Below are 19678 nucleotides of genomic sequence, written 5' to 3' on the forward strand. Positions count from 1 at the left end.
AGTAAAATACTGATCCCACCCAACTGAAAACTTATTGAAAAAAACCAACTTTCAAAAACTATTCATCAAATTTCCACAATTCACCGTATACCCACCATTCCAAAATCATAAAAATGAAAAGTTCAGCTGAAATAGCAACAAACCGCGAAAAAATTTCCTGAACCCAGTGAGGTCTAAGGTGCTTGGAAATGGGAAAAGCCTACACTTTCAATTGAGTCAAGTGAAAATTGAAAAGGGGAACCTAACTCAGCGAATGAAATTCAATTATTGGGTGTACCAAACATGAATGAAAGAGACAAATGAACATACCAAATACCCAATTGAATTTGTTAGAAGAAAAAAGGAATAGCAAAGAAAAAACTGAGAATTAAAATGGAGGAAGGGTTCTGAAAATAGAAAGAGACAACCTTGTGGTCAAGTCATGACTCTGAACACAATTCACTCAAAGAGGGGAATTATGCATTTTTGTTCAATGTTGGTGAAGATAACAATAATAATAGTGTGAGGTGTGTAATGGTTGTATTATTGTCTTGTCTCTTTCTTTTTCTCTGCCAACCAAGATTAATTCACCTTATTATGGTTTTGGGAATAAAGTATATCATTTATATATAAGTTATCTCATTTACCGACATATATAATTTTTTATGAGGCGATATTTTATCTTTATAATTTTTAGTGTATTTAATATCTTTGCACATGAATATTATTAATGTAAATTTCAATTTACTAATTATATGAATAATATTTATAAAGTAAGGGGAATATTTTAATGAATTCACGTTACAATAATTTATGATCGATTATTTTCATATTCATTGGCCGAATATTTTAATAAATTAAACACAGGGCACAGTATGTTAAGTGCTTAAAATTAATTTCCATTTATAAGTTGTTTTTCATTTATAAGTTTTTTTATTATACTTTAAATCTTATAATTGTTCTTTTAAAAAAATATTAAAAAGGGAAGTGTAAAAAGTTGGGAAAATTGCATGACTCACAAGCAATCAAATGTGAAAGAGTGTACAAGAATCTTTAAGCTTAAAGATTATCTTATTAAACTTTAAGAGACGTAATCTTATCATGATGGTCTGAAAAAGACGCAATTTCATCATGATAGTCGGACTTTACTAACTTTACTAAACCACTAAAGACTCTATCAAACATTACCACCAAACCCTTAAAAATTGATGTTGTGAATGTTCTTACTTTTAAATATGATTCTACAAAACTACATTTATATGTGTTAGGTCGAACGCTAAGATGGATTTGGGGAACCCAAAACCTAATAGGTGAGGAATGTGATTCATTTTTTCAACTTCGAGGGATTCATAATTTTAAGTTTGCGGTTTGGAAAGATAAAACCTGATCCTAACCCACCTTGTTGCTAGTGACAGATCTAGGACCTAGATGAAGGATGTGCAACATATGTAAAATATTAAAATAAGAAAAAAGATGAAAATGTGAAAACTCTGTGGCTGATGCCCTCTCTAGAAAACTTATATACTCTGTCATCTCAATTATCAGTAGTGAAGAGGTAGACCTATGGAATCAAGAGTTGCAACAGGATTCAAAATGGAAGAGGGTCCTTCAGGAATTGACTGTATCCCCTAATTCACACCCTGATTTTGAATTGAAAAAGGGATTATCTACTATAAGGGGAGGCTATATAGTTTTTTTATGCATAACTGTGTATAACTAGCACAAAAACTTGAATGCAGGGAAGTATTTGATGAATATGGAAAAGAGTTAGTGAAACTATGTGGGAAGTTGATAAAGGTTATGTCCATAAACCTTGGATTAGAAGAGGAATATCTTGAAAATGCATTTGGAGGAGAAGACATTGGTGCGTGTCTAAGAGTGTGCTTTTACCCAAAATGTCCACAACCAGAATTGACGCTTGGTTTGTCATCACACTCAGACCCAGGAGGCATAACTCTCTTGCTTTCAGATGAACATGTCTATGGTCTTCAAGTTCGAAAATCCAATAATTGGATTACGGTTAAGCCTGCTCCACATGCCTTCATTGTTAATATTGGTGACCAAATTCAGGTAAGTAATCAAAATAATACTGTCCTTTTCTCTATTCAACTTTTGTTCTTCATCATTATTTAGCCAGTTCATTCTGAATGGATAAAATCTATTAGTTTGGATATATGGATTCATATGTGAAATATGATAACAGATTTAATCTTATGTATAATAATATTTTTCGTTAGAAATCAATACATTCTTAATATGATCATAAAGTTGAGTATAAGGGTTTATCATTATGGTCACATTGATGAGTTATGACCAGCCTATTTTCGACATACAAATGTTTGATTTATTTAGTAAATAAGTTGGATTTGGGATCTTCATAGAACCTATATGCAACTATGCAGATTAAGATTTGGTTTCTCAAAAAACCTTACCCTATTAAATTAGCCTAATTAATAAATACTTATTTATATAAGTAAAATTTATAATGTTTTTTACAATCATCTAATGATATATTAGTATAATATAATAGTTTTGTCATTATAAAAAAATTGAAATCATTTTATTATAAAATAGTTATAAAAATTGATTTTTTCTTAACCTACTATATATAAAGATATTCGTTTATAGTAGATTTTAAAATACACATTCGAATCAAATCAAGCTTATAAATAGATTGAACCCAGATATGAAACAAAGCTAATAATACAAGTAGCATACCGAATATCTAACCTTATCAACAAGCTTAGATCTATTTATGCAAAGCCTAACCTTATCAACCCTATGAGACTAATATCTAATCACTTATTCTCTAACCATGGTTCTGAAGATACATATTTTTAACCTGTATATTTTAGTAAACACCTCTTCTACCACTCAATATGAAACTCATACTTTATGTTTGTTTGAGAAGGTTCTAAGCAATGCAATCTACAAGAGTGTAGAGCACAGAGTGATAGTAAATTCAGATAAGGAAAGAGTTTCATTGGCTTTCTTCTACAACCCAAAAAGTGACATACCAATAGAGCCAGCAAAGGAGCTTGTAAAGCCAAATAGGCCTGCACTCTACACTGCCATGACCTTTGATCAATACAGACTCTTCATTAGATTGAGAGGACCTTGTGGAAAATCTCAAGTGGAATCTTTAAAATCTCCAAGATGATTGATGAACAGAAACATTGGTTATCTTGTCCAATCACACGTCAAATATATATATATATATATATATATATACCCTCTCAAGCAGATAAGTTGTTTCAGAATTTGAAGATATAATCTACTTGTTATTAAGTAACAACCTTACTGTTATATCGAGGATCACCATCTCACTTGATATTGTGCATTATTTATACTAAACTAATTATAAAAATAAATATGCATTTGACAGTGCACAAATGGGTTGTGATTTTGACATGGAAATCCATCCATCATATTTTGGATCTAACCGTGAATAGGGTCAAATGGAAACGCATGTGTTAGTGCATGCTTGCAATTTAACGAAAAAGTTCTAATCACTTAGCATTTCATTAATTTTATAAAGCTCCCATTTTCTATGGACGCAATAGTCTTCCATCTTGATTCATGACACAGATTCATAAAACTTGAAGCTCATTTGCCATTATGAGTTAATAGTGGCTTGGTTTCTTTAAATCTTTAATCCCTCAAATTTTGTGTTTTTTTATTTTAGTAGGTTAAATGTTTTTTATTTTTATTTTTTTCAAAAGAGGGTGAGGTTGAAATAATGATAAGTTTGTTACTTAGTAACCATGAGGTTCACAGATCCAAATCTTGAAAATAGTCTCTCCACTTGCGGGATAAACAACATACAACTGTCATCTCCAAATCACACTAAGTGGGAGTTTCATTTAAAAGGATGTCATTAACCCACATTAGGGACTAGAATCAAATATCTTAAAATTGTGAAGGCTCACAGTGTCGAACCAAATTTTTTTGGTGTAGAAGCAAAAGTACACAATATTTCAGGGACTAAAAACTTCAAAAGTCTAACACCTTCTATGATTACTATCCGCAAGGATAAAGTTCTTTCTAGTACAGAAAATCCTAGCAAAAAAGAGCAATCATCATGTAAAAGTATATATCAATTGTAAAGGAAAAAACTTATTAGGATCCTTAATGTATAACCATTTATTTATTTATACTAACAACAATCAGCATGGTGATATACCTATAGAACAGAAAGATAATAATTCATTACAATTTACAAGAGTAATATTTCATCATACATTACTTGACAAAGATTACCTTCACCTTTGATCTCAAGAAACAGCAACATGAAAACATATATAGCCTTTGTTGTGAAACTGTAGTAATCTGGTCTCACAAAAACCATTGAGTGCAAAGACCACTAGTATAGTAGTGTTGTCCTTACCTGTAATGAAACAGGTAACTTTGGCTTAGAATTTCCCTTATTTGGTAACATTTAAAAGAGGGTCATATTGCAGAGGCATATAGATGTAAATGATGTTACAATAACTTTCATAGCAATGAAAAATGGTAAACTGGTGCTGCCCCTTCTGTTAGATTTATGGTCACCCTTCTCTCCTAGCCTGTTAAATCATATTGATGGAGAATTATAAAATCTGGTTCCAAAAAATCTTGCACCATGTGATTATATATAAAAAGGACGGTTCAGTGCACGAGGCTTCCACTTGGTGGAGTCTAGGGAGGGTACATGTACACAATCTTACCCTGCAAGCGGAGAGACTATTTCCGGGATTTGAACCCGTATCCTCATGGTCACTAAGCAACAACCTTATCATTATGCCAAGCTCATGGTATGTTTGAGACTTCCAACTTCTATACATCGCTTTTTTCCCACAAAATAACTTTTCTTTGTAATTTAATCGGGTTTGCCATATATATAAGATTAAAAATAGTTGTTTTAACTTTTAAGTAAAAATATTGTTGTCTGTGCCAAACATGCTCAGATACGTTTCCATGTCAGATTAATTTCAGTAAACTGTTGATTCCCTATTCTACTTACTATAAATTTCCCCTCAGTCTGTGAAGGTTATTGCATATATAGTTAAATATCAACCAGCAACAACACATTATCAATAATAGCATGCTGATAAAATGCCAGTAATTCTCACAAGCAGAGTATTCTATATGCCTAAAGGGAAACGTAGTTATAGCAAACCATAAAGCAAGGAAGACACGTCAGGATTACGGAGAAAAAGCTAAAGAAGTTAACAAGCATGTCAGGGTTGAGGCGAACCTTGGTGAAGACAAACAGTTGGAAGAGCTAGGAAATCCAGCAAACACATTTGAGTAGGACTTCGTCAGATATGAAAAATTGGCAACCGGAGGCAGCGAAGGTATCCTTTCGCCCTTCTTCAAAAGTTCTTGCAGGTTAATCCTTTGCAAGGTCAAAATAGCCCTCGACTCCTTCCAAATGAAGGCAATGACACCATTTTGAAAAACAAACAGGGAACCGGGCTTTGAACCAGGGTATCTGAACCCATAACCACTTGCAATACCCTCTCCCATGAAAGCATCCTTGATATCCACCGGATTCGAGTCTGCATCAGTGTCCCAGGGAAAGGATTCAGATGAGGGCTCATTGATGTTCACTATAAACATTGCTGAACCATTAGGATGCAAGACATAGTGAGTGCCTTCCAATATTTTGGTTGCGATGACAAGTTGTTGTCCCTGTGACTCCTCGTAAGAGAGAAGAAGAAGGAATAAAGCCTTCCCGGGCTTGTCTTCAGAAGGCTTACCAGGAGGCCAACCAAAAGTCCCTCCCCATAAACCAGCATATTCTTGGTCTTCTCTGGGAACTCGTAAAGGCAGCTTGTAAAGTGCAAACTGATTGTCGTGCATACTTGGCCATGCTCGATAAGAAAACAGCTCTACGGTAGAGGCATTTAATAATAGTCTTATTGTGTCACTTGATCTAAGAAATTCTTGAAGTTGTGCATGCCTGATCTCACTGCTTGAAGTAAGCTTATTAGAATTTGAATGACTTCCATTAATCGAATTAGATCTTCCAAGGATCTGTTTAAAGCTATTCCAGAAATATCCACCAATACTTTTTCTCTTGATGTGTTGTGTTCGATCATCCACCTCCTGTAGAGGATTATAGATAGGCCTTGAATAGACAAGACTCTTTCTGATATCATCCAGTTCTAACTGTTTTGAACTAACCTCCTCTTGAGAACTTGCCTTATAATCAATCTGACTATAACCAAGATTGAACATTTCACTAAGGAGTGATCGTCTTTCCCACAAGAACACCAAATCTTTTTTAAAGTTGTTTTCATCATCCCTTAACCTAGGAAATAATGGTTCAACCACTGTATCGGGAACCTTTTGTCGAATTTGGCTAGTAGTAACCTCAAGCAACTTTCTTCTATCAGTAAAAGCTAATTTGCTGAAGGAAACCGTTGCCTCATTATTCACCCTTTGTGATCTAGAAAGTTCACTATTTGACCTACAAACCTTCCTCAATAACTCCTTGCCCGAGTTATGTGCCAATGTTTTACTCGGCAACAAAGTACCAGGATTTTTTTGTAGTTCAGGTTCAACCTCAAGCAACAGTAAATTGCAAGATTTCTCTATAGGCTTGACCAACCCAGGGTAAATATAATCAATTTCCTTCTCCCTTCCATGGAGTAGAAATGTAGCAGAACCATCAAAATCACCAATCACTTCAAACACAGATGCCCAAAGGATGGGACCTTCTTCAATACCCAATGGACCAAGCTCCTGAGGAATTATCCGGCAACCAACAACCGAAATGAATCCAGGCATGACATACACCACATTCCCAAGCTCCGGATTCTGATGAACCCATATTCCAATCAAGGGCTGAACGCTCACTAGAAAACGGCAAAGTGCTTTATAAGAAGACACACCCTTTCTCCACTCAACAAGGTCCTCATGAGGCACTATGCCCAAAGCATCACATTCAGTGAGCCAGATTTTCTCAGAAGCCACAAGTGCATTCAAACTCCTGCAGCACAAACCCAGATTACACACATCTCTCGGCGAGAGGAACCGGGCAACGATGGCAAACACATCATCAGGCAGAGAAAGAAGCAAGCTTGAATCACAGTGATCATTTAACATACTGATCCAAACCAACTGAAAACTTATGGTAAAAAATCGAAGTTTCAAAAACTATTCATAAAATTTGCACACTTCAATGCATACCCACAATTCCAAATTAAGCACAGTACTCAAAGTAAAATACTGATCCCACCCAACTGAAAACTTATTGAAAAAAACCAACTTTCAAAAACTATTCATCAAATTTCCACAATTCACCGTATACCCACCATTCCAAAATCATAAAAATGAAAAGTTCAGCTGAAATAGCAACAAACCGCGAAAAAATTTCCTGAACCCAGTGAGGTCTAAGGTGCTTGGAAATGGGAAAAGCCTACACTTTCAATTGAGTCAAGTGAAAATTGAAAAGGGGAACCTAACTCAGCGAATGAAATTCAATTATTGGGTGTACCAAACATGAATGAAAGAGACAAATGAACATACCAAATACCCAATTGAATTTGTTAGAAGAAAAAAGGAATAGCAAAGAAAAAACTGAGAATTAAAATGGAGGAAGGGTTCTGAAAATAGAAAGAGACAACCTTGTGGTCAAGTCATGACTCTGAACACAATTCACTCAAAGAGGGGAATTATGCATTTTTGTTCAATGTTGGTGAAGATAACAATAATAATAGTGTGAGGTGTGTAATGGTTGTATTATTGTCTTGTCTCTTTCTTTTTCTCTGCCAACCAAGATTAATTCACCTTATTATGGTTTTGGGAATAAAGTATATCATTTATATATAAGTTATCTCATTTACCGACATATATAATTTTTTATGAGGCGATATTTTATCTTTATAATTTTTAGTGTATTTAATATCTTTGCACATGAATATTATTAATGTAAATTTCAATTTACTAATTATATGAATAATATTTATAAAGTAAGGGGAATATTTTAATGAATTCACGTTACAATAATTTATGATCGATTATTTTCATATTCATTGGCCGAATATTTTAATAAATTAAACACAGGGCACAGTATGTTAAGTGCTTAAAATTAATTTCCATTTATAAGTTGTTTTTCATTTATAAGTTTTTTTATTATACTTTAAATCTTATAATTGTTCTTTTAAAAAAATATTAAAAAGGGAAGTGTAAAAAGTTGGGAAAATTGCATGACTCACAAGCAATCAAATGTGAAAGAGTGTACAAGAATCTTTAAGCTTAAAGATTATCTTATTAAACTTTAAGAGACGTAATCTTATCATGATGGTCTGAAAAAGACGCAATTTCATCATGATAGTCGGACTTTACTAACTTTACTAAACCACTAAAGACTCTATCAAACATTACCACCAAACCCTTAAAAATTGATGTTGTGAATGTTCTTACTTTTAAATATGATTCTACAAAACTACATTTATATGTGTTAGGTCGAACGCTAAGATGGATTTGGGGAACCCAAAACCTAATAGGTGAGGAATGTGATTCATTTTTTCAACTTCGAGGGATTCATAATTTTAAGTTTGCGGTTTGGAAAGATAAAACCTGATCCTAACCCACCTTGTTGCTAGTGACAGATCTAGGACCTAGATGAAGGATGTGCAACATATGTAAAATATTAAAATAAGAAAAAAGATGAAAATGTTAATGTCAAAATTACAAAATTTAAATATATTTAATCAAATAAATTACATATTTCATAATTAATTTCTATATGATTTCACATTTTGAAATTGTTGATTTGTTATCAATATTGTTGAAGACTTTTCGCTAAAAATAAGTCATTAGGTAATTATTCGTCCATGCATTTTTCATTCGATAACGCAACCTATTTTTTACAGTTTTCATAATTGGAAAAACTTTTTAAGTTGCATTGCTAACTTTAAAAGAAGATAAACTAATTCGGTAAACAATATAATAAATCTTCCACTTTCAACCAACTTATCTTAAAGATTATTTATTCCTTTCAAATAAGCACCCTATCATTATGGCTGAGTGCCATGAGACTCCTATGGGAGGCCATTATGGCCATTTCAGAACATACAAAAGGATTTCTAACTTCTTGTTTTGGGAGGGGGTGAGGTTAGACATTAAAGGGTTTGTGGAGAATTGTGAGGTGTGTCAAAGAAACAAGTACTCTACATTGGCCCCTGATGGGTTACTACAACCTATTCACATACCTCAAGAAGTATGGATGAATATCTCTATGGACTTCATAGGGGGACTACCTAAAGTTAAAGCAAGGATATTGTTTTTGTAGTGGTGGATAGGTTATCCAAATATGCTCATATGTTTGCTCTAGGTCATTCCTACTCAGTCAAGGATGTAGCTACCCTGTTTCTGAAGGAGGTGATTAAACTACATGGTTTCCCTACTACTATAATGTCTGATAGAGACTCTGTGTTCCTCAGTCAATTCTGGAAAGAAATATTCAGGGTGACTAGTACTCAACTCAAATTTAGCACCTCATACCATCCCCGAACTGATGGGTAGACTGGGGTGGTTAATAGATGCTTAGAAACCTATCTCAGGTGTTTTGTGGGACCAAGGTCTAAACAATGGTTGGAGTGACTCTCATGGGCAGAATTTTGGTTCAACTCTAACTACAACAGTTTAGTTGAGATGACACCCTTTAAAGCCTTGTATGGTAGGGAAGCACCCACACTCTTGAAGGCATGGGCTATTCCCTCTAAGGTGGATGAGGTAAACATGTTGTTTGCTCAGGGGGATGGGGTATTGGAAGAACTGAAAGAAAATTTGTTGAATGCCCAAAATTTGATAAAGCAGCAAGCAGATAAGCACATGAGGGCTTTGGAATTTGAGTTGGAAGATTGGGTATATCTAAAGTTGCAACCATGCAAGCTCAAATCATTGGCCAAACGATCATATGCTAAGCTAGCCCCAAAATATTATGGCCCTTACCAAGTGATTGAGAAGGTGGGACCTATTGCTTATAAGTTAGCATTGCCATCTCATGTCAGGATCCACCCAGTGTTCCATGTGTCATTACTGAAGAAGGCCTTAAAACCTCAACAACAGCTTTAACCCTTGCCTCCAATGTTGATTTTGGTTAGAGGCATTTCCTTTCAATTTTGTTTCTATAATTACAATCCTTGATACCAGTGTTTATCATATATCTTCCATCTAACCAAAATGTAATTGCAATTTGGCTATATGTATTACGGAAAACTTCTTTTACCAACATTTTGATTACATTACCTTGTTGGCTACGAAGGAAAAGACTTGAACCAAGTTGGTTGTAAAAAACTTACTTTATTGCTAATATGGCACATTTAAGTGCATAGATATATGCTAAATAGCTTAAACTTTTAAACCAAGTTGGTCACAAACTTACTTAAGTGCATTGGTAGCCTCCTTAGTTATACATACACCTGTGGATATATCTTTGGAAGACTAAGTTGGTTGGTCGGGAATATCCGAATGCGTTTTACTTTTTGATGGAATGAACAAATTTTGAAAAATAAATTCAAAAAAGATAAAGGACCAAAATATAGGTTCAAAATAAGATAAACTATCAAAAGTGTAATTATAATAATAAAATTATCATTGCTTTTATGTTTCAAAGTAGTGCTATTTTTCTAGTCATAAACCTTGTTTGAGTTAAAAACATCCGCACCATAATAAGATGAAATCTCCTAGTAGAACTTATGCAAGACCTTGAATCAATAACTCCTTTGGTAAAGTAGTGTGTTACTTTTACTGAACCTTTATACTTGATGTCGTGCATTAAAAAGGCAGCAAAATACACAATACAGACTCTTCATTAGATTGAGAGGACCTTGTGGAAAATCTCAAGTGGAATCTTTAAAATCTCCAAGATGATTGATGAACAGAAACATTGGTTATCTTGTCCAATCACACGTCAAATATATATATATATATATATATATATACCCTCTCAAGCAGATAAGTTGTTTCAGAATTTGAAGATATAATCTACTTGTTATTAAGTAACAACCTTACTGTTATATCGAGGATCACCATCTCACTTGATATTGTGCATTATTTATACTAAACTAATTATAAAAATAAATATGCATTTGACAGTGCACAAATGGGTTGTGATTTTGACATGGAAATCCATCCATCATATTTTGGATCTAACCGTGAATAGGGTCAAATGGAAACGCATGTGTTAGTGCATGCTTGCAATTTAACGAAAAAGTTCTAATCACTTAGCATTTCATTAATTTTATAAAGCTCCCATTTTCTATGGACGCAATAGTCTTCCATCTTGATTCATGACACAGATTCATAAAACTTGAAGCTCATTTGCCATTATGAGTTAATAGTGGCTTGGTTTCTTTAAATCTTTAATCCCTCAAATTTTGTGTTTTTTTATTTTAGTAGGTTAAATGTTTTTTATTTTTATTTTTTTCAAAAGAGGGTGAGGTTGAAATAATGATAAGTTTGTTACTTAGTAACCATGAGGTTCACAGATCCAAATCTTGAAAATAGTCTCTCCACTTGCGGGATAAACAACATACAACTGTCATCTCCAAATCACACTAAGTGGGAGTTTCATTTAAAAGGATGTCATTAACCCACATTAGGGACTAGAATCAAATATCTTAAAATTGTGAAGGCTCACAGTGTCGAACCAAATTTTTTTGGTGTAGAAGCAAAAGTACACAATATTTCAGGGACTAAAAACTTCAAAAGTCTAACACCTTCTATGATTACTATCCGCAAGGATAAAGTTCTTTCTAGTACAGAAAATCCTAGCAAAAAAGAGCAATCATCATGTAAAAGTATATATCAATTGTAAAGGAAAAAACTTATTAGGATCCTTAATGTATAACCATTTATTTATTTATACTAACAACAATCAGCATGGTGATATACCTATAGAACAGAAAGATAATAATTCATTACAATTTACAAGAGTAATATTTCATCATACATTACTTGACAAAGATTACCTTCACCTTTGATCTCAAGAAACAGCAACATGAAAACATATATAGCCTTTGTTGTGAAACTGTAGTAATCTGGTCTCACAAAAACCATTGAGTGCAAAGACCACTAGTATAGTAGTGTTGTCCTTACCTGTAATGAAACAGGTAACTTTGGCTTAGAATTTCCCTTATTTGGTAACATTTAAAAGAGGGTCATATTGCAGAGGCATATAGATGTAAATGATGTTACAATAACTTTCATAGCAATGAAAAATGGTAAACTGGTGCTGCCCCTTCTGTTAGATTTATGGTCACCCTTCTCTCCTAGCCTGTTAAATCATATTGATGGAGAATTATAAAATCTGGTTCCAAAAAATCTTGCACCATGTGATTATATATAAAAAGGACGGTTCAGTGCACGAGGCTTCCACTTGGTGGAGTCTAGGGAGGGTACATGTACACAATCTTACCCTGCAAGCGGAGAGACTATTTCCGGGATTTGAACCCGTATCCTCATGGTCACTAAGCAACAACCTTATCATTATGCCAAGCTCATGGTATGTTTGAGACTTCCAACTTCTATACATCGCTTTTTTCCCACAAAATAACTTTTCTTTGTAATTTAATCGGGTTTGCCATATATATAAGATTAAAAATAGTTGTTTTAACTTTTAAGTAAAAATATTGTTGTCTGTGCCAAACATGCTCAGATACGTTTCCATGTCAGATTAATTTCAGTAAACTGTTGATTCCCTATTCTACTTACTATAAATTTCCCCTCAGTCTGTGAAGGTTATTGCATATATAGTTAAATATCAACCAGCAACAACACATTATCAATAATAGCATGCTGATAAAATGCCAGTAATTCTCACAAGCAGAGTATTCTATATGCCTAAAGGGAAACGTAGTTATAGCAAACCATAAAGCAAGGAAGACACGTCAGGATTACGGAGAAAAAGCTAAAGAAGTTAACAAGCATGTCAGGGTTGAGGCGAACCTTGGTGAAGACAAACAGTTGGAAGAGCTAGGAAATCCAGCAAACACATTTGAGTAGGACTTCGTCAGATATGAAAAATTGGCAACCGGAGGCAGCGAAGGTATCCTTTCGCCCTTCTTCAAAAGTTCTTGCAGGTTAATCCTTTGCAAGGTCAAAATAGCCCTCGACTCCTTCCAAATGAAGGCAATGACACCATTTTGAAAAACAAACAGGGAACCGGGCTTTGAACCAGGGTATCTGAACCCATAACCACTTGCAATACCCTCTCCCATGAAAGCATCCTTGATATCCACCGGATTCGAGTCTGCATCAGTGTCCCAGGGAAAGGATTCAGATGAGGGCTCATTGATGTTCACTATAAACATTGCTGAACCATTAGGATGCAAGACATAGTGAGTGCCTTCCAATATTTTGGTTGCGATGACAAGTTGTTGTCCCTGTGACTCCTCGTAAGAGAGAAGAAGAAGGAATAAAGCCTTCCCGGGCTTGTCTTCAGAAGGCTTACCAGGAGGCCAACCAAAAGTCCCTCCCCATAAACCAGCATATTCTTGGTCTTCTCTGGGAACTCGTAAAGGCAGCTTGTAAAGTGCAAACTGATTGTCGTGCATACTTGGCCATGCTCGATAAGAAAACAGCTCTACGGTAGAGGCATTTAATAATAGTCTTATTGTGTCACTTGATCTAAGAAATTCTTGAAGTTGTGCATGCCTGATCTCACTGCTTGAAGTAAGCTTATTAGAATTTGAATGACTTCCATTAATCGAATTAGATCTTCCAAGGATCTGTTTAAAGCTATTCCAGAAATATCCACCAATACTTTTTCTCTTGATGTGTTGTGTTCGATCATCCACCTCCTGTAGAGGATTATAGATAGGCCTTGAATAGACAAGACTCTTTCTGATATCATCCAGTTCTAACTGTTTTGAACTAACCTCCTCTTGAGAACTTGCCTTATAATCAATCTGACTATAACCAAGATTGAACATTTCACTAAGGAGTGATCGTCTTTCCCACAAGAACACCAAATCTTTTTTAAAGTTGTTTTCATCATCCCTTAACCTAGGAAATAATGGTTCAACCACTGTATCGGGAACCTTTTGTCGAATTTGGCTAGTAGTAACCTCAAGCAACTTTCTTCTATCAGTAAAAGCTAATTTGCTGAAGGAAACCGTTGCCTCATTATTCACCCTTTGTGATCTAGAAAGTTCACTATTTGACCTACAAACCTTCCTCAATAACTCCTTGCCCGAGTTATGTGCCAATGTTTTACTCGGCAACAAAGTACCAGGATTTTTTTGTAGTTCAGGTTCAACCTCAAGCAACAGTAAATTGCAAGATTTCTCTATAGGCTTGACCAACCCAGGGTAAATATAATCAATTTCCTTCTCCCTTCCATGGAGTAGAAATGTAGCAGAACCATCAAAATCACCAATCACTTCAAACACAGATGCCCAAAGGATGGGACCTTCTTCAATACCCAATGGACCAAGCTCCTGAGGAATTATCCGGCAACCAACAACCGAAATGAATCCAGGCATGACATACACCACATTCCCAAGCTCCGGATTCTGATGAACCCATATTCCAATCAAGGGCTGAACGCTCACTAGAAAACGGCAAAGTGCTTTATAAGAAGACACACCCTTTCTCCACTCAACAAGGTCCTCATGAGGCACTATGCCCAAAGCATCACATTCAGTGAGCCAGATTTTCTCAGAAGCCACAAGTGCATTCAAACTCCTGCAGCACAAACCCAGATTACACACATCTCTCGGCGAGAGGAACCGGGCAACGATGGCAAACACATCATCAGGCAGAGAAAGAAGCAAGCTTGAATCACAGTGATCATTTAACATACTGATCCAAACCAACTGAAAACTTATGGTAAAAAATCGAAGTTTCAAAAACTATTCATAAAATTTGCACACTTCAATGCATACCCACAATTCCAAATTAAGCACAGTACTCAAAGTAAAATACTGATCCCACCCAACTGAAAACTTATTGAAAAAAACCAACTTTCAAAAACTATTCATCAAATTTCCACAATTCACCGTATACCCACCATTCCAAAATCATAAAAATGAAAAGTTCAGCTGAAATAGCAACAAACCGCGAAAAAATTTCCTGAACCCAGTGAGGTCTAAGGTGCTTGGAAATGGGAAAAGCCTACACTTTCAATTGAGTCAAGTGAAAATTGAAAAGGGGAACCTAACTCAGCGAATGAAATTCAATTATTGGGTGTACCAAACATGAATGAAAGAGACAAATGAACATACCAAATACCCAATTGAATTTGTTAGAAGAAAAAAGGAATAGCAAAGAAAAAACTGAGAATTAAAATGGAGGAAGGGTTCTGAAAATAGAAAGAGACAACCTTGTGGTCAAGTCATGACTCTGAACACAATTCACTCAAAGAGGGGAATTATGCATTTTTGTTCAATGTTGGTGAAGATAACAATAATAATAGTGTGAGGTGTGTAATGGTTGTATTATTGTCTTGTCTCTTTCTTTTTCTCTGCCAACCAAGATTAATTCACCTTATTATGGTTTTGGGAATAAAGTATATCATTTATATATAAGTTATCTCATTTACCGACATATATAATTTTTTATGAGGCGATATTTTATCTTTATAATTTTTAGTGTATTTAATATCTTTGCACATGAATATTATTAATGTAAATTTCAATTTACTAATTATATGAATAATATTTATAAAGTAAGGGGAATATTTTAATGAATTCACGTTACAATAATTTATGATCGATTATTTTCATATTCATTGGCCGAATATTTTAATAAATTAAACACAGGGCACAGTATGTTAAGTGCTTAAAATTAATTTCCATTTATAAGTTGTTTTTCATTTATAAGTTTTTTTATTATACTTTAAATCTTATAATTGTTCTTTTAAAAAAATATTAAAAAGGGAAGTGTAAAAAGTTGGGAAAATTGCATGACTCACAAGCAATCAAATGTGAAAGAGTGTACAAGAATCTTTAAGCTTAAAGATTATCTTATTAAACTTTAAGAGACGTAATCTTATCATGATGGTCTGAAAAAGACGCAATTTCATCATGATAGTCGGACTTTACTAACTTTACTAAACCACTAAAGACTCTATCAAACATTACCACCAAACCCTTAAAAATTGATGTTGTGAATGTTCTTACTTTTAAATATGATTCTACAAAACTACATTTATATGTGTTAGGTCGAACGCTAAGATGGATTTGGGGAACCCAAAACCTAATAGGTGAGGAATGTGATTCATTTTTTCAACTTCGAGGGATTCATAATTTTAAGTTTGCGGTTTGGAAAGATAAAACCTGATCCTAACCCACCTTGTTGCTAGTGACAGATCTAGGACCTAGATGAAGGATGTGCAACATATGTAAAATATTAAAATAAGAAAAAAGATGAAAATGTTAATGTCAAAATTACAAAATTTAAATATATTTAATCAAATAAATTACATATTTCATAATTAATTTCTATATGATTTCACATTTTGAAATTGTTGATTTGTTATCAATATTGTTGAAGACTTTTCGCTAAAAATAAGTCATTAGGTAATTATTCGTCCATGCATTTTTCATTCGATAACGCAACCTATTTTTTACAGTTTTCATAATTGGAAAAACTTTTTAAGTTGCATTGCTAACTTTAAAAGAAGATAAACTAATTCGGTAAACAATATAATAAATCTTCCACTTTCAACCAACTTATCTTAAAGATTATTTATTCCTTTCAAATAAGCACATTCAACACTATTATCGTATCAAGTTGATTATTAAAATCACCAAATCAGTTGAACAAAAATCACTTCGATAAAACTTTGCAAACTCAATCGGTTTTGTCATATCAAAACTAGAGAAGAAATCGACTAGACTCGAACAAGACATACAAAAAAGCAACTGAATATTTGTCTCTGAGAAACAATTATGAAGTTTCTTAAGTTGCATATCCATAATATTATAAAATAATTCAACACATCAATGATAATTTGTTTTTTATGAAACATGTCATTTACAATAAAATAAATTTTGGGCTTGTAGAGTTATAATCGATAGTGTAATATCTATGTTCTCTCAATGTAAAAATTTATATACGATCACTTCATCATTCATATCAATTAGGATTACTTTTTTGAAGAATAAATGATGATGAAATATATATGATGTTCGATATAATGACAATATATAGAACTTGATACATTATTAATATATATATTTCTTTATAAATAATATACATATTTTTTTCAAAAAAATTCAGCGTGTGCTGTCCAACATAGCACTGTCTCTGCTTGTTTCCATCCTAATAATGATAAACTTTATATCGGTTAACTTAAAAAAGTAAGTATAATTTATTCCTTGTCCTCTTTGTTCTTTTATTTGATTTAAAAAATATAATATTTAATACATCCATCCTTATGCATTTTTAAAAAAATAGGATACAAAACCAGATGCTCAATTTGTTGCATTTGCATCAATACATCTTGGTATGTTGAATTGTTGGTGTAATTTTGAGTTCAAGTCATGATTAAGTAAAATCCTTTTCAAAATAGAAAATTCAAGCTTTTTACTATTAACATAACATGTAAGTTCCATCTAAGGTTGTAGTTCATTTCCATTACATTACAACTTACTATTGTTGGGTTACTCACCTTATACAACTAAACTTTGGTGACTATTTTACTTATTATTGGTTTTTTCATTTACATTTTTAATATATCACTCAACTACTTTTTCTTTATCTGTTTTTATCTTTAAAAGACATTAATTGGTTTTATCTTTAAAAGATTATAATGGGCAGTCATGCATATCAAAAAACATTTGTTTATCTTTTTGTGATACTACTAAATGTTAATCTCAAACATTTTTAATGGTTTCTCTCTAAAATTCAATCCGCAAATAAATGAAATATAGAAGGTTAATTAGTGGGAATCATGGGTTGTAATTCATGAGATTCCTCTTAAATTGCAAAATTTCAATGGTCATAGCTACACTAGTAAATAACAAATAAACAATCTGTGTTACAAGGTTTCTCACATCCAACATGGATCTCCTACATTCATTAACCTATGTTCCCTTTGTCTTGTCACAACTACAAATAACATATATTTAAAAAACATTCTCATCGCTTATCCTAAAAGAATTCAAGATGACTTATTGAAAATTGTAAAACTAAGAGAGATGGAGAAGAGACACATGTATTTTTTGTTTGGTAGAGGAAAAAAAAAAAGGGTGAGAAGAATGAAATATGTGAGAAAAATAATAAAGAGAAAGAAAATGTGAGAAAATCACTAATTTTTTTATATTGTTTGGTATGAGAGAAATGTAAAAGAAAGAAAAAACAATATAAAAATGATGTCATGTTTTAAAAGACAAAAATAATGTTAAACAATAAAGAATTGAAAAATATTATTATAAGTTTAATTAATAATTTTAAAATCCATTGTATATATAAAAATAAACTATGGTGTTTTACTTTTGATTAATAATTTATTTAAACTTCTATAAATATAATTAAAAATTATTTAATATATATAATTAAATTATTTTTGCTCCACTGTAATTTGTATGTTAGTCTTCTTAAAGATTTTAAGGGACATTTTTGTTATTTCATAAAATCCAACCATCTTCATTCAACTTTCTCCTCATCCTTTTTATTTTGTTCATTCATTTTATCTTCTCAACTAAAATAGGTAAAAAACTCGCATTCTCTCTTACTTCTCCTTCTTCATCATCTTTTCATTTTTTTCTATAAAACTAAAGGAAGGCTAATGAAAAATGATGAAGAACACAAGAAGATTGAAAGGAGAGATGTGTTATGAAAACAAAACATGTTATGATAATGACGTTCTTATTGAAATAAGAATATTTTCCCCTCATTTGCTAATGTGAAATTCTTATTTCTTAAGAATATTCATTGGACAAGAATATGTGGACCTAATGCTTTATTTGATTGAGAGAAGAGAGAAAGATGTGAGAGAGCTAACAAGGAGAAGGAAAAATATGAGAAATGATGAGATTTTTATATTGTTTAGTATGAGTGAAATAAAAAAGAAATAAATATTTTATTCTATATCACTCTTCTTTGGTTGAATGAAAAGTAGGAGGAGAGAAAAAATGTTATATTTAAAAAGATAAAAGTATCTTCAAAACAAAACAAATGGAAAAGTATTAATAAATGTGAGTTACAAAGTTTATATTTGTCATTTCACACTACCAACCTCTTTTCACTCTACTTTCTCTCTATATTTGGTGAGAAATGATTTTATGTGGGCCACACATATTTTTATTCTCTCTACTTTATCTCTCTTCATAACCAAATGAGAGAAAATTTCAATTTATCCTCAAGTTCTCTTCTCTCTATATCTTTCAACCATTTCTCTACCCCAACCAAAAGAAGGCTAAATGAAAAAAAGGGTGAAAGATACATTGGGTGGTTGAATGTTGGTTAAGTTATCAAGCAACATCTCCTATTTTAGTGAGCGCTATTAAAAGTCACACATTTAGTAGTGATTGCTTCACTGAGAATTGTTAAAAATTGTATTGTTGCATCAAATTGTGAGACAAAAATAATAATAAGAATGATGGTTGTCATTGTAGAAAAAATAAATGTTATTCTTAAATTATAGTAATATATAATAAATTATAAATATAGTGTTAGACTTAAATAAGAATGAAGTTGATATTGATGATGTAGATGCTCTTATATTATTCTTAAAAACAAGAAAATATATATGTTA

General features: G+C 32.8%; 3 protein-coding genes and 3 long non-coding RNA genes across 6 annotated transcripts; 4 read left to right on the top strand and 2 right to left on the bottom strand.

Moving 5' to 3' along the window:
• Positions 4–388, top strand: LOC109326637. Its single transcript, XR_002105272.1, has 2 exons — positions 4–178; positions 236–388. It is a non-coding gene; the product is annotated as an uncharacterized LOC109326637 (long non-coding RNA).
• On the top strand, positions 1543–3187 carry LOC109326368 (1-aminocyclopropane-1-carboxylate oxidase 1-like). Its single transcript, XM_019559057.1, has 3 exons — positions 1543–1600; positions 1700–2049; positions 2891–3187. The coding sequence occupies exons 1-3, from the start codon at positions 1543–1545 to the stop codon at positions 3137–3139; spliced, it is 657 nt and encodes a 218-aa protein (XP_019414602.1). The 3' UTR covers positions 3140–3187.
• Positions 4108–7169, bottom strand: LOC109326632 (F-box protein At5g39450-like). The gene is made up of 2 exons (XM_019559346.1): positions 5216–7169; positions 4108–4366 (listed from the first exon to the last, which is right to left on the bottom strand). Exons 1-2 carry the CDS (start codon positions 7069–7071, stop codon positions 4363–4365), a joined length of 1860 nt encoding a protein of 619 aa, XP_019414891.1. The 5' UTR covers positions 7072–7169; the 3' UTR covers positions 4108–4362.
• LOC109326638 lies at positions 7189–7573 on the top strand. Its single transcript, XR_002105273.1, has 2 exons — positions 7189–7363; positions 7421–7573. It is a non-coding gene; the product is annotated as an uncharacterized LOC109326638 (long non-coding RNA).
• Positions 11814–14875, bottom strand: LOC109326631 (F-box protein At5g39450-like). Its single transcript, XM_019559345.1, has 2 exons — positions 12922–14875; positions 11814–12072 (listed from the first exon to the last, which is right to left on the bottom strand). Exons 1-2 carry the CDS (start codon positions 14775–14777, stop codon positions 12069–12071), a joined length of 1860 nt encoding a protein of 619 aa, XP_019414890.1. The 5' UTR covers positions 14778–14875; the 3' UTR covers positions 11814–12068.
• LOC109326635 lies at positions 14895–15279 on the top strand. Its single transcript, XR_002105271.1, has 2 exons — positions 14895–15069; positions 15127–15279. It is a non-coding gene; the product is annotated as an uncharacterized LOC109326635 (long non-coding RNA).

Source organism: Lupinus angustifolius, chromosome LG14, assembly GCF_001865875.1.
Source record: "Lupinus angustifolius cultivar Tanjil chromosome LG14, LupAngTanjil_v1.0, whole genome shotgun sequence".
Lineage (NCBI taxonomy): Eukaryota > Viridiplantae > Streptophyta > Magnoliopsida > Fabales > Fabaceae > Lupinus > Lupinus angustifolius.

Coding starts and splice junctions, on each gene's coding strand:
- LOC109326368 (XM_019559057.1), top strand. CDS start 1,543: ATGGAATCAAGAGTTGCAACAGGATTCAAAATGGAAGAGGGTCCTTCA. Junction 1,601..1,699: donor GGGTCCTTCAGGAATTGACT/GTATCCCCTAAT, acceptor GTGTATAACTAG/CACAAAAACTTGAATGCAGG. Junction 2,050..2,890: donor ATATTGGTGACCAAATTCAG/GTAAGTAATCAA, acceptor TTGTTTGAGAAG/GTTCTAAGCAATGCAATCTA.
- LOC109326632 (XM_019559346.1), bottom strand. CDS start 7,071: ATGTTAAATGATCACTGTGATTCAAGCTTGCTTCTTTCTCTGCCTGAT.
- LOC109326631 (XM_019559345.1), bottom strand. CDS start 14,777: ATGTTAAATGATCACTGTGATTCAAGCTTGCTTCTTTCTCTGCCTGAT.